Source organism: Pleurodeles waltl, chromosome 4_2 (assembly GCF_031143425.1).
Source record: "Pleurodeles waltl isolate 20211129_DDA chromosome 4_2, aPleWal1.hap1.20221129, whole genome shotgun sequence".
Taxonomy (NCBI): Eukaryota; Metazoa; Chordata; class Amphibia; order Caudata; family Salamandridae; genus Pleurodeles; species Pleurodeles waltl.
The window spans coordinates 28,018,978-28,031,858 of record NC_090443.1 but is presented as its reverse complement, the minus strand read 5'-3'; the positions used below and the strand labels follow the sequence as shown (position 1 = coordinate 28,031,858).

At 44.6% G+C, this 12,881-nt stretch overlaps 1 protein-coding gene across 3 annotated transcripts in view; it reads right to left on the bottom strand.

Annotated features, from left to right (window-relative positions):
* The window catches only part of LOC138292094 (afadin- and alpha-actinin-binding protein-like), a 68,310-nt gene extending 55,707 nt beyond the window's left edge, over positions 1-12,603 (bottom strand). For all 3 annotated transcript variants that reach the window (XM_069230470.1, XM_069230471.1, XM_069230472.1), the window contains exon 1: positions 12,423-12,603. In XM_069230470.1, the coding sequence (XP_069086571.1) occupies positions 12,423-12,487 (65 nt within the window). In that variant the 5' untranslated portion in view covers positions 12,488-12,603. The remainder of the gene's footprint in view (positions 1-12,422) is intronic.
* Positions 12,604-12,881: the final 278 nt, after the last annotated feature.

Here is a 12,881-nt window from a genome sequence, read left to right as displayed (position 1 = left end):
ACCACCCAGCCAGGGGGTAAATGCAAGACTTATTTTAATGCAGAGTCCACAATAAGTCCTAAAGATCTCCAGTATTCTATTGGTCGATTTTTGCAGTTCCACCATGTACAACAGGACATCTCCTCCGTACACCAGGACAACAGCTCATTCACCACCCTAGTAGTGCCAAGAGAGCAAGGCATCGCAGCGGATCCAGTTGGCCACCGGCTCCATTACTATCACAAAGAGAAGAAGGGACAGGGGGCAGACCTGCCTAGTCCCTCTCCCCATTGTAAACGTTTCTGCCAAGTGACCATTGATCCGCACCTGGGCAGTGAGGCATGTGCATAGAAGCCACAGTGACGCTCGGAAGAAGGGGCCAAAGCCCAACCTTTCCAGCAATGACATCACGTAAGGCTATTTCACGGAGTCAATTGGCTTTTTGGCACCCAGTGTTGGGAATACTGCTGGCTCCCGCATTCTCCCTTCACACCCCAGACACCCGAATTATCACCCACGTTTGTGCCTGGTAGAGCTATAGGGCATGAAGCCATATTGGTCTGGTGCTACGATAGTATCAATCACTTGCATCAGGAGGTTTGCCAATACATTGGCAAGCACTTTTATTTCACCATTGAAGTGGGAGATCGGTCTGTACGATTTGCAAAGTTCAGGGGGCTTCTCAGTTCATGGATAGACTTTGGCTAGCCTGTGTGTGAACCCCTGGTAGCTCACCATCCGCGTTGGAGTCAAAACCAGGAGGGCCTCAGGCACCTTTTTGATACATTCTCCCGTAAACACTAACCTGGGCCATAGGAGGCCTGGGAGAGGGGAGAGGGGGGAGGGGGGGGGGGAGGGGTAGGGGACTGCCATGATGCCACATATAGCTCTTCCCCGTGCCATGTGCCTCCCACAGCCTCCCAGCAACCCTGGGGATCCACCCAAGTCTTTAACACAGGACATGAGAGGGATTTGCAGGCCAGTATGCAAGAGCCTTAGGAGCCTGTAGAAAAAGCTGTATGTGCCAACACTGTATATTTGCCCCTGGCCAAAAAAGCGCAGTTCTTGCTAACAGGTAGGTTTCTAGTTATAGGATAACGTCAGGGGTAGGTGGTGCCAGGTATATCAATACTACTCCCCTCTTCAGCTTGTTGCCCAGCCCATACACACTCCAGGATAGGAATGTAGGCGATCTTACTGTCTTCTTGTGTGGGCTTAAAGAAAAGGGACCGTACGATATAACAAAAAATGCAACGTTTTTTGTGTTACCTATCTGGACACAGTAAAGAAAGGTCTTAATGACCCTATACCATGGGAGAATGCACTGTAAACTAATTCAGAGGTCCTGTGCCAGTTTACTACCTTTCATCTTATTTAGTTTCAGTAGCCCTAGATGGTGTCTCCTTGGGATCGGTCTCCTTTAGTACATTTAGGTCCTTCCCGCCTCCTTATATTAGGACTTCAGAGTCATTTCTCTTTCCAGGTGCATTCTTTGATGTTCCAATAGTGGGTAAATTATAATCCCTATTTCAATGTGTAAAGACTGTCCTCAGGGACCATAGAAGTATACATGTATTTGTGGCCGTCTAACCATTACTAACAGTGTTATATTTGTGATCGCCCTCTTTTTTTTTTTTAGGTGTCTGTATTTTGGGTTAAGCCCACACATTATGGCATCTCTATGCATATATATGTATTATAGTGGCTTTTGCATTATTCATCACTATCTATATATAACGAAATCCTTTGTTATAATATAATTTCTCTGTTCATTTTTAGTGATGTTTCAGTGCATTCTTATGTTTTTTGTCTTTTTCAGATGACCAACCTCATGGCCATCTTGAATTTGAGCTCATGGAAGCTCCTTGTTCTTTGCAAGTAGCCGCGTCGTTCACTCGTAGGCTGTAATTTTTATCAGTATATTCTCTTCGATCATCAGAATCTGCCGGGACCGTTATCAACTCGTGTTTTGTTGTTTACAGCGAGAACGCTCACCAATCTGAGATGTGGCTGAGACCATGTGGAAGTCCTTTTGACTAGTAAGTAAGGATCTAGGTTTTTCTTTGTTGAGTTTACGTAGCTAGTCTTGACTTCAACCCTTTTCATCATATTGAATCACTCGTGACCCAATGGGTATCTATGTATATCTAGCCACTATACGTTAGTCGTTTGGGAGATCAGACATATGCACTAGTCATAAAACGCTTAGCTTATACGAGTCTCAAACTCATAGGGTGACAGACTGACTGTTCAGTTTCCTTTGTTCCTTTGCTTTTAGATTAGACTGCTGTGGTCCATCCAATGAATTCCTGATTTCTGGGACCTTGTGGCCCTAGAAGTAGTGAGCGCCATCTGTTGTACTATTTCTTGACTCCTATCTGAACTCTCGTCCACACTAAGGGTACTGATTAGAAGGTATTTTGGCTATATAGGCCTTCTTTCATCTGCCTTGGATTCCCTCCATAGATATGGAGTAAAGTTGCTAATTTTTACTGAGTGACTTTGGGGTTCCATTACATTTGACTCCTTCACATTGGGGCTGATCCACCAACTTAGTAATGAGCATGGTATAGAGTTATAGGGTTGCACAGCTTTTTATTGGGTGATGATTAGATAGGTCAGGCAATCCATGCTATGGGTGCACTGAATATGGTTGGGCATTCACCCTGTATCAATGTAAAGTCATGAAGCAATGTAGGTATGAGTAGGATTCTTCTTCTTTGCTGTGAGATGAGGCATATGTACATACTGGTTCTAATAGTTTCCTTTCCATTGCAGATGTTATTCCTATTCAAGGCCACCTTGCTTTCCTCCCGCCTCCTTGTTTTATTAGGTGTTCTTTATAATCCATCAGTGTGTGACCTGAAGAAGGTGAGTGGTCTTCGGATGACTAACACTGAAACGCTGTCGGCACCAGCACCTAAGCCGGGGGACACCTAAGAAATTAAGTAATCCCAGATGTCTAGTATGTCTATGTGAAAAGAAGTAGAAGTAAAATATATAAATACTGTAAAACGTGTTATGTGAGATATAATAAGGAGGCATGTTGACAATACATTCACAAGTTAATTTCTGTGTTTTACAATTGAGGTTATTGATTGTAGAATATTCCAACTGAAGGCTCTATGTATGTTTTAACTTGATGGTAGGAATGGTATGTTTTAGGTTGAGTGTCTGAATGACATGTATGTGAAGGGTGGTAGGTCTATATTAAAAACAATTCTGTCTGAAGGAAATATGTGCTTGACTAAAATTGTATATGTTTGGGCTAATTGATAAAACAAGAAAATGACAAAAATATTTTAGTATAAAAATAATTTTAAAGTGTTCTGAAATCAGTACACATGTATAATTGATGTATGTTTCTTTTGTGGCCCGTATATGTACTCCACTCTACTTTAGAGCATATTTTGGTGGTGGGCATTCTTTTTCCAGTATTTTTTTTTTGTCCCTGTCCCACTCCTTTCATTAGTAGCTTTGGGGGGAAACCCCATCCTCTCATGCATAACTTTCGCTACCAGACCTCCCTGCCTGCATTTTGTCTGGATGCCTGGTCAGGGGGCACATGCTTTTCCAAGTGCGTGGGTCATACCATCATGAACATGGAAAACCTCCCCTCTCCAGGGATAGTCCTCCTCACCCTGTTCATGTCCTCAGGGGATGCATTCTGTTCTCACGGCCCTAGTGAGTGGAGGTTACTTCTCCCGCTCCCCACTCCTGCACGTGCTAACGCCTTCTTTTGATGTCTCTTACGCGGCCAGCCAGCTCTCAAAAGCTGGGTCCTGGCATCTCCTGGGGAGCTGCTCCCATTCTGGATCAGAAGCCTCTCAGACTTCACCAGGACCCCAAAAATGCCAGGAGACCCACCAAACCCAATCCACGCTGTGTTAATCAGGATGTTCTTGCCTGGTGGGCCTTTGGTCTCAGAGCTCATGCAATGAGCATGCGTCACCATTGTGGTACAAGGTACACCTTGGTTGCTTTTTATTCAGTAGTTTTAGTTTTCCTTCTCCCAGCTTGTTTATTTTGTGTTTGTCCATCCCCTGGAGCATGACCTCTTTACCGTCTGGTTTGCTGGATTCTCTTCTCCCGCTGCTCACTTTTTGGGAACCACTTTTTCCCTTTTTCTTTGAGCACTCCATGAGGACATGTGTTTTCTAGCTCTGTGTGGTGCTGCTTCCTCATCTCCAAGAGCCCACAATACACTCTGCCCCATGTTACTTCTCCAGCCTCCCAGCTTGTCGGTAACAGCACAGCAACAGACATTTTTGCTGGGGTATGGTTAAAGAGCAGATTTTAAGCATTGTTTTAGGCCTATCTCCCACTTTCCACATACTGCATGAAATCACAGGCTTTGGCACACAAGTTTTTTTGGCACACAAGTTTTTATGGTACACTGAAAAGGGACATCTGCTGCACTCAGCTGGTGGCTGTGGAGGAATTTAGCATGACACTTCTAGAGCTCATAAAACTGCTCTATGGGCTTCTACAGGAGACCAAATGGCTGAATGATTTGGAAAGTTAATTAGCCCTTGGTAAGTGTTATGCTTAACATTCGGACAATTCTTTATTCTTTCTACAGTCTGTTCAGGGGTTCCTGGGTGAAAAGTATTTGAAAAATAAACCATGCCATTTATAAAGACTGAAAACATTAAATTCATTGTACAGTTTGAGATACCAAAGTTTTTGCTTTTCATCCAGTATTTCGATTTTTCCCCCTTTTACATTTTTTAAACCATATACACAAATATTAGCAAACCAACAGCTCATCGTTTGCGTTATGAAGGTGACACCTATTGGCTTTCCTTTTTACAGTGTTTGGTGTTCTACTTGTTGTTAGTAGTGCTTTCTCTTGCATGTAGTCCATTTCTGCAGAATGTGAGGTCTAATTCTTGTAATTAGCATTTTAGCATCTATTTTTGAAAATGTGTTTAAAAGGCAGGACTGGAACACCTACTACTCCCCCACATTTGTATTTAACAGACTCTGCTCGTTGTTCATTTGATAAACCTCCTTTTTAAAGGAACAGTTGGCTTTTTTGCAGCCTTACGTCCTCCCTCTCACCCGGCAGTTTCCATTACCTCACAGCAGCTCCGTGGCCTCCTGCAGATTCCATTCTCCCTTTCACCTCTCCCTTGCTTATTCTCCCCTCTTCACCTGCAGCCACTTCAACCCTCGCGTTCTCCACCTGCAGCTTCCTCTCATCACCTGCATTTCTCGAGGCCCTGTCCCTACGGGCACATTTTGGGCACAGTAAGAGTCCGCTAGCTCCCTCACTCGCCATGAAGGCAGGTGGGCCCGAAACCTTCACTTTAAAACCGTCTACAGTCTGTACACGCACAATACCGCTTCTCGATTGTTGTTTTACAACAGCGTCCAGGCCTGGCCACACCCACCACATACATGACCTCACTTCCCCCCTTCTCTCATTACCAACTCCAAGGTATCCAGATATCCAAAACCAAAAACTGTGACAGGCTGCAGACAGACCTAGGACTAATGCTGCCACTACCGTGGACAAAGACAACTGGAATGGCAAGGCAACCTTGGCACATCCATAAACCTATAAGAAAGACTCGGTATTACACAAAAGTCTAACATTTCGTAAATCATACACTTTGTTCCATTTCAGAGAGCTCTGACTAGCCCAAGCAAGAGATAAAAGCGGTCTCCATTTTTGCACATCAGCAGCTCATTCAGACTGACTGTATGTATTCTGGGGGTTTCAGTCCTGCATTTAAAATAGTTTTTTTTTTTTTTTAAATGACCAGAAAACGAATGAAAACAAAATAGTGCTAGTTAAGCTTCCATATACAACTGAAGGGGGGGGAAGGGGAACTCCGTTGAGCGATGCGCAGTGAATTAGCGAAGGTAATTATTTACAGTCCTTACATATGATATCAGAAAATAATCCAGGGTCCCTTTTTCGCATACTTGATTTTTGGCAACCTTGTTTAAAACTGTCAGACAAAAACAATGAAAAATAATGTCTCTTTACATAGAACTTTTTCCCCCATTACTTTTTGTATAAGATATTTTTCTGTTTTTAGTTTGACATGTTTCATCATCACACAAGCTTTATTTGGTCAAATGTAACAATCAAAGCAATACAATCACAGCTAAAATAACAATAAATGCATAATAAATACAAGATTAAGATGAGATTAATCAATTACTTATAAAAAAGAAAAAGAAAGCATGTATGCTAAGGATCCTTAGCGTACTTCCCCAATAAGTTATTTAATGGCCTATATAACAATAAGAAACTATCTCTCATTGTCATCCGATATGCATCAAACAATGGATCACGATAATCATAAAATTATTATATAAAATCAGTGTATAATTACATTTAAGAACTAGAATTACTTGAAGACTGATCATTTTGGCTTTTTAAGAGGTGTATACGTATGTGCCATGCGGCCACAAGGAACTTGCTGAGCGCACAGATTTAAAAAATGGGGGTATCTCATCATCAGTCTCAGTGCATCTTTACAATGTCTTATACCCATATTCCTACAGGCTGGGGGGATCCACTTCTGCTGAGCTATCCCATAAGCAGGACAAATAAACATGAAATGTACTAAAGTTTCCGAAGTACAGTTACAACGGGGACATAGATCAGTTGTCGATGCAGGTCGCCACATCCTAGTAAAAGACCTCAAAGGTAAGCACCCATACCTAAAGCGGACATACAAGCTTTTGCTTAATAAATCGGGGATTAAATCCAGGAATGGTTCAAAGTGAGGGTGCCACTTGAAGTCAAGAAATTGGTATGTCAGTGTGACGTACATATCAAGTACCTGTTCCTGACGTAAGACCAATAAACTGATTTCAGATGATGTTTATGAGACTTCTTTAGATTATAGGGTTAACTCCCTAAGTCCCAGAATGTGAAGCCATCTCACAATATAATTCAGCCAAGGAATAGAGAGAGTGCATTAGGTCTCTCTAAGATATCTTGTAGAGACTCCTTGTACACAGCTAATTCCGGGGGAGTCCAGATTCGTACCCAGTAAAGTAGGGGTCGTAGGGCTATTACGTCAGAAATGCGGGAAAAATCAAGGTCCAAGAACATTGGGATCAATGGGGTATTACAAGGGCATCCCAAAAGGGATCTTATAAAACTGGTTTTCCCCACAGATAATTTGCTAGCATTTGAAAAACCCCAGATCTCTGCACCATAAGATGCTGCACCCTGGGCCTTCACTAGAAAGATTTTGATAGCTGGAGAGACTGCTTTCGCAATGGTAGATTTATAAAACCGCAAAATAGCCCCAGATCTATGTGCTAAAAGTGCTGTACTCTTGTCAACCTGGGTCTCCCATTTGCATATTGTTACTTATTCTTACCCCCAGGTAATCGATAGCGCTTACCTTACTTAAGGGGGCCCCAATGAGTAAAATTGTACATCTTTTGGTGGGGCCATAGCCAAAGGTCATTAATTTGGTTTTACTGGAATTAAGTTCCAATCCATAATCTGCACAGAAAGTGCTGAATCTATCCACTAGGACCTGCAGGCACATAGGCATTTTGGAAATTAAAAGTGAAACATCAGCAAATAACAGGATCTGAATTTTTTGGTTATTCAGGGATGGAGCATCATTTTTACAGTCAGTTACACTTCCAACCACCTCATTGATAAATAAAGAAAAAAGAGTGGGAGCAAGGACACAGCCCTGACATACCCCCCTCCTAATATGTATTTGATCCGTAAGTTCCCCCTGGCTACCCCATCTCACTCTTTGGAAAGTATTCTCATGTAACCTTTGGATAAAATACACTAGGTTCCCCGGGGCACCAATTCTGTCCAGGACTTCCCATAGCTTCCCTCTAGGGACAAGGTCAAAAGCTGATCTTAAGTCCACAAAGACAACATACAATTTTTGTTTTGCTAAAATGACATATTTCCAATATAGCAAAGGAAGCCTAAAGACCTGGTCCATCGTGCTAATTTTTGGACGAAACCCAGCCTGAAGAGGGGCTAAGGCCTTAGTGTCTTGGACCCATTCCATGAGCCAGTCTAAAACTTGCTTAGCAAAGATCTTTTGCATCACCTTTTTTTAGGGTCGAGCCTGCGTCGCATGCGCTCGCGCCTGCGTATCGCTAGCGAGCGACTTTAGGTAGCAGAAAAGGGCTCGGAGCCCCGTCGACATCACGTCAGTGACTCATTGGCAAGTTGGCTTGCCTGTTACAATCCACTTCTTTTGATTAGTCGAAGGCACGCATACTTCATGCCTTTTCCATGGTTAGCCCTCCTCGAGCGCAGCGACTAAGTACGGAAAACATGCGAGGCTCGCTGTGGTTGTGGACTACTTTTTCTCTGTTTTTGGAGCGCGATCTCGCTGGGCAGAAGTCGAGCACTTAGTTAATTGCACTTTTGCCGTTCATAATTGCACTTTGTGTGAACTGTACAGCGCTGTTTTTTTCTTTTGATGCAGGAAAAATCCGGTTGGGAGTTTACAACAGCTGTAACTCTGACAAATGCGAGACCCTAGTGCATTGTAAGTGCTTGTTATATATGGGGATTATTTCCACCCCAAGCCACGTGTCTGGGATAGTGCCGCCTGCTGCTATGGTGTTCGATAGTGTATTTATATGCCACGTTTAGATAACGGGTTCAGATTTGAACAAGTCCCCCGGTATCTTATCAGGACCGGGAACTTTAGCTGGTCTCAAGGATTTAATGGCTGCTGTGGTTTTAGCCAGCGTGAAAACAATATCCTTTGCAGAGCCTTCAGAGAATCTACATTCGTCTCCCCCGTTACATACAAGGCCATGTTGTGCGGGGGCAGCCTACATCTCTGAAAAATGGGCCATCCATCTTTCTGGCTGAATGTGCATGGTGATTGTGTTGTTGCCCCCCTCTATACCTACTGGCCAACAACCTCCAGAAGGAACCATCATCTAGATTCTTGACTGCATCCAGCATCCTTTGCCAAATCTCATGTTCCCAGGATTGTTTTGCTAGTTCCAGGGACTTGGTGTACCTGAATCTGGCCTTTCTAATCTCCCCCTGTGAATGCGTTTGGAGGGCTAATTTTAGATTGGACCTTGCATGGGTACAATCCCTATAAAACCATTTCCTGGATTGAGTTTGATCTGAGGTATGCCTAGGGGAGGTATTCTTGTAAAAAATGCCCTGTAGGGTACTTGCCATTTCTGCGTGGATACTCAGAATACTTTGACATGTTTATTTTTGTTAACATAATATTTTTTATTTTTATGTCATCTTTTTCTTTCACTGTTCTTTGTACTGATGTGTCCTGCTGTGTATGTGAAAAATTGTATGTTATTTTATACTATTCAAAAACTAAAGATTGGCCCTGAAGAAGTGACTTGAATGTCATAAAAGACGTGTAGGTCATTCTCAGAGATTGAGTTGACCAGCTGAAAGGCTCTTTATCTGTTCTGGAAATAAATCGGAGATAAATCACCATTATTCGTCTCCAAAGGACACTCCTTTTGCTTAAAAAAATATTGACATATTGCTTTCATGTAGACCTCAGACCAAGGGGCTGTTTATTTGTTTGGCGTACAGAAACATCCGTCTACCAAACTTCCGACGGAGACGTCGCCACTGTGCTGGCGGCCTCCCAGCCGGCCCCATTACAACTTTCGTATTGGCTTGACTGGTAGAAACAAAAGTTTCCACCGGTCAGCCCAGTGGGAAAGGTGCAGCAGCACTGTCACTGTTTCATAATCGAGCCGGCGGGAATGCTGCCACACACAGGGGACACGAGCAGCCTCAAAATGTGCACAGCAGACAGTGTGCATTTTGAGAGTGCTAGGCAGAGAGACCCCTGCACTGCCCATGCCATGGGCAGTGCAGGGGCCGCCCCTTGGGCCCCTGCACTTGTTCTCCGCCAGCCTTTTCATGGCAGTCAGACCGCCATGAAAAGGCTGGCGGAGAACAAGATTGTAATCAGCAGGGCGGTGTTTAGCTCAGCGCCGCCCTGGTAATTACAACCAGGACCGCCAACAGCCTGTTGGGATCACTGATCCTGCTAGGGAGGGCGGTAGGTTGGTGGGTCAGCCGGTCAACCTTTTTATGTAGCGATCAGACCGCCACATCTACGGTGGTCCGATCGCCACCACGAGGCTGGAGGTCTTCAGACCACCAGCCTTGTAATAAGGGCCCAAGTCTATTGTGTCTTCTAGATTTGTGAATACTTAGGGGGAGGCTCCACACAATTCTGACGTCTGCTATGTCTGATTATTACTGCCTTTTCCCCTTTCTTGGCTTAGTTTACTGTCTCTGCATTGGTTGCACCTTATTAGTACCTGTTTAAAATCCAAATATAGGAAAAACGAAAGAAAGGTGACCGGTCAAGCTTTGCAAAGGACTTTCCACTTCCGGCAACGCTTGTTGCTGCGTTTTTAGAAACTTTTGAACAGTTTGAGCTAAAAACTTTTTTTGTTAAAATATGCAAATTATGCAGCAGATGATGGATTATGTAGCAGATGCAGAAAATCTAAAAATCATGCGAAAAATGCTGCAGCTGCGCAATATTATAACTCTAGTGGCATTAATTTAAGGCAATTCAATTCTGACATTTAACTCAAGGCACTTGTTGGGTTGAGCGTGAGAAGTCCACGTCACTGAAGAATACTGAAGGTGTGTCACCCGCTCCAGGGTGCCCTAAATATGTGGCTAACCTCGGCACATGCTAGTTGTGTGCTGAGTGAACTATGCCACCCAGAAGAATCTGTTCTCGACTCTCCTGGCACTTCGTCCCTGTGTGTCAAAGCAGTGTTTGACTATCTGTGGTTTGATCTCCCAGCATGCCCGATCGGACCCAGCCTTTGCTGCCAAGAGCACCTCGAAGGTGCCAAGTCGCTGACCTGAGGCATGTGCCGAGAAGGAAGCCTGCATCACCATTTCTCCCTAGGAAATCCCACAGTCTATCACCAACAGGGCCGGCTTTAGCGTTGGTGGCACATTGTGCGACAGTTGTTTTTTTGGTGCCCCACTACCCCCTCAGATCCCTCACTACTACCCAGCAAATGTGGCACTCATCGCTCCATAGTCCCCTTTCACATACATTCATTAGTTTTAAAGAGCTTGTAAAGGCTGGCTTTATTAATCCACTCAGATATCCACACAAAATATCATTCTGTTCTGTGCAGCAGGCACATTAACCATCTACGCTACTCTATGGAGTCAAAGCTGCTGCTAGACAAACCGCCCTCTCTCTAGCAAGACCATTATTCACAAGAGGTATCTTGACATTTTAATTGCTTCTTGAAGGCTGGACGCACAAGGAACTTTTCAGCAGACAGAGCCCACCGGAGGTCAGCACCCGGTGCGGCCGCACCGCCCTAATGCCGGCCCTGATCAGCAATCACTGGTCCTGATGGAGGAGGCCGCTGTGACTGCGGGCCATCATGGGACTGGCGCCATCAAAACCAGAGAGAGCAGCCATCTGAGGAGAGCGACCGCCGCCATCACCTCCAGGACACTGCCAGGCTGCCTGCACCCGTTTCAACCAGAGCGGGCGGCCCCATGAGTGCTGCATCTCGTCAGGCAAGCCTCCAGTTAACAGGGGCTGAGAGTGAGGCCGACCTGTGTCTCACTGCAGCCCAGAGAACAGGCGAGACACGGAATGCTAATACAGCTCTGAATAGTCTAGTAACTACAGAGGGGATGTGCTGCACCTGTACTATTCTGCACCGGAAAGACCCTAATATACCCTCCACCGCGACACCTATATGAGCCTTTCCCTGGGCACATGCAGCGAACCCTCACCCACAACACTTACCAGCAGTGAACTCACCCCTGCGGCACTTACCGGCAGCCAACCCTCCCCCACGACACATACGAGCACCGACCCCCCCCTCGTGACCCTAACCTGCACTGAACCCTCCCCCTCCCTTGACAATTACTGAACCCTCCACCGCGACCCTTGCTTGGAAAGCCATACTACCCCCACCCCAAACTCCCCTCCCCCAACACACAAACCTACACAGGGTCAGTTCTTCTGCAAGTAGTTGCAGAGGCAGTATTACTACGTGTACAAAATGACAAATAATTCGATTAAAATTTTGCTACATTATGCCGCATAATTTGCCTTTTCTTTCCGCATAATGTAGTCAACTGCCACATAATCTGGTTCTTCCAGCCACATAATTCTATTGGCACTGCATATACCTGCACAACACCCCTCCACGGTGAAGCATGCCTGCATTGCATTCTGGAATTTATAATTCTGATTTTATAATTGGAATAACAGGACTACAATTCCCAGCATGCAAAGAAAAACCTGGACTGGATGATTTACTCCTACACGAAACTGCATACCCACACAACGCACCTGTATATATAAACCTCAACAAAGTGACACATCCTTCCCCTCACAGGGGCACATGGACTCATAACGTGGGTGGACAATAATATCATGCACACCTCTTATCCTCGCACAACATGTTTTGTTGGTACTTACATGTCCAGTTTGATCACAGGCTCCTTTTGTAAAAAGGGCCTCGGTGTGCGTTGGGATTTCGACATTCCTCATACAAAAACACCTCCTCACAGCTGAAGGTCCACGAGGGAACGCACGGTCCCTGTGCCACCGCAAACACAGGAAATGAAGTTCATCAACCAATCGCAGCAAATAATGTAACTGGACATGAATCTAGCGGAAGGGCCCAGAAAAACACATATTGACCTAAATCCCATCTAATTTATGGTGAGACTGTGCTGGTGGGGTCCATTTCACTTGGTGATATATTCCATGTAACCATGCCACGTACTCTGAATGATAAATCACAAATAATAACAGAAGTGCAGCAATATGAAGCAGGAAGGGGAGCCCCGCAGAGGTGCATGCTGGGACGAATAATTTATGTAAATAATGTTGTTACCACTTGAACATGCCATCAAGGGGTTTTTAAGTCAATGC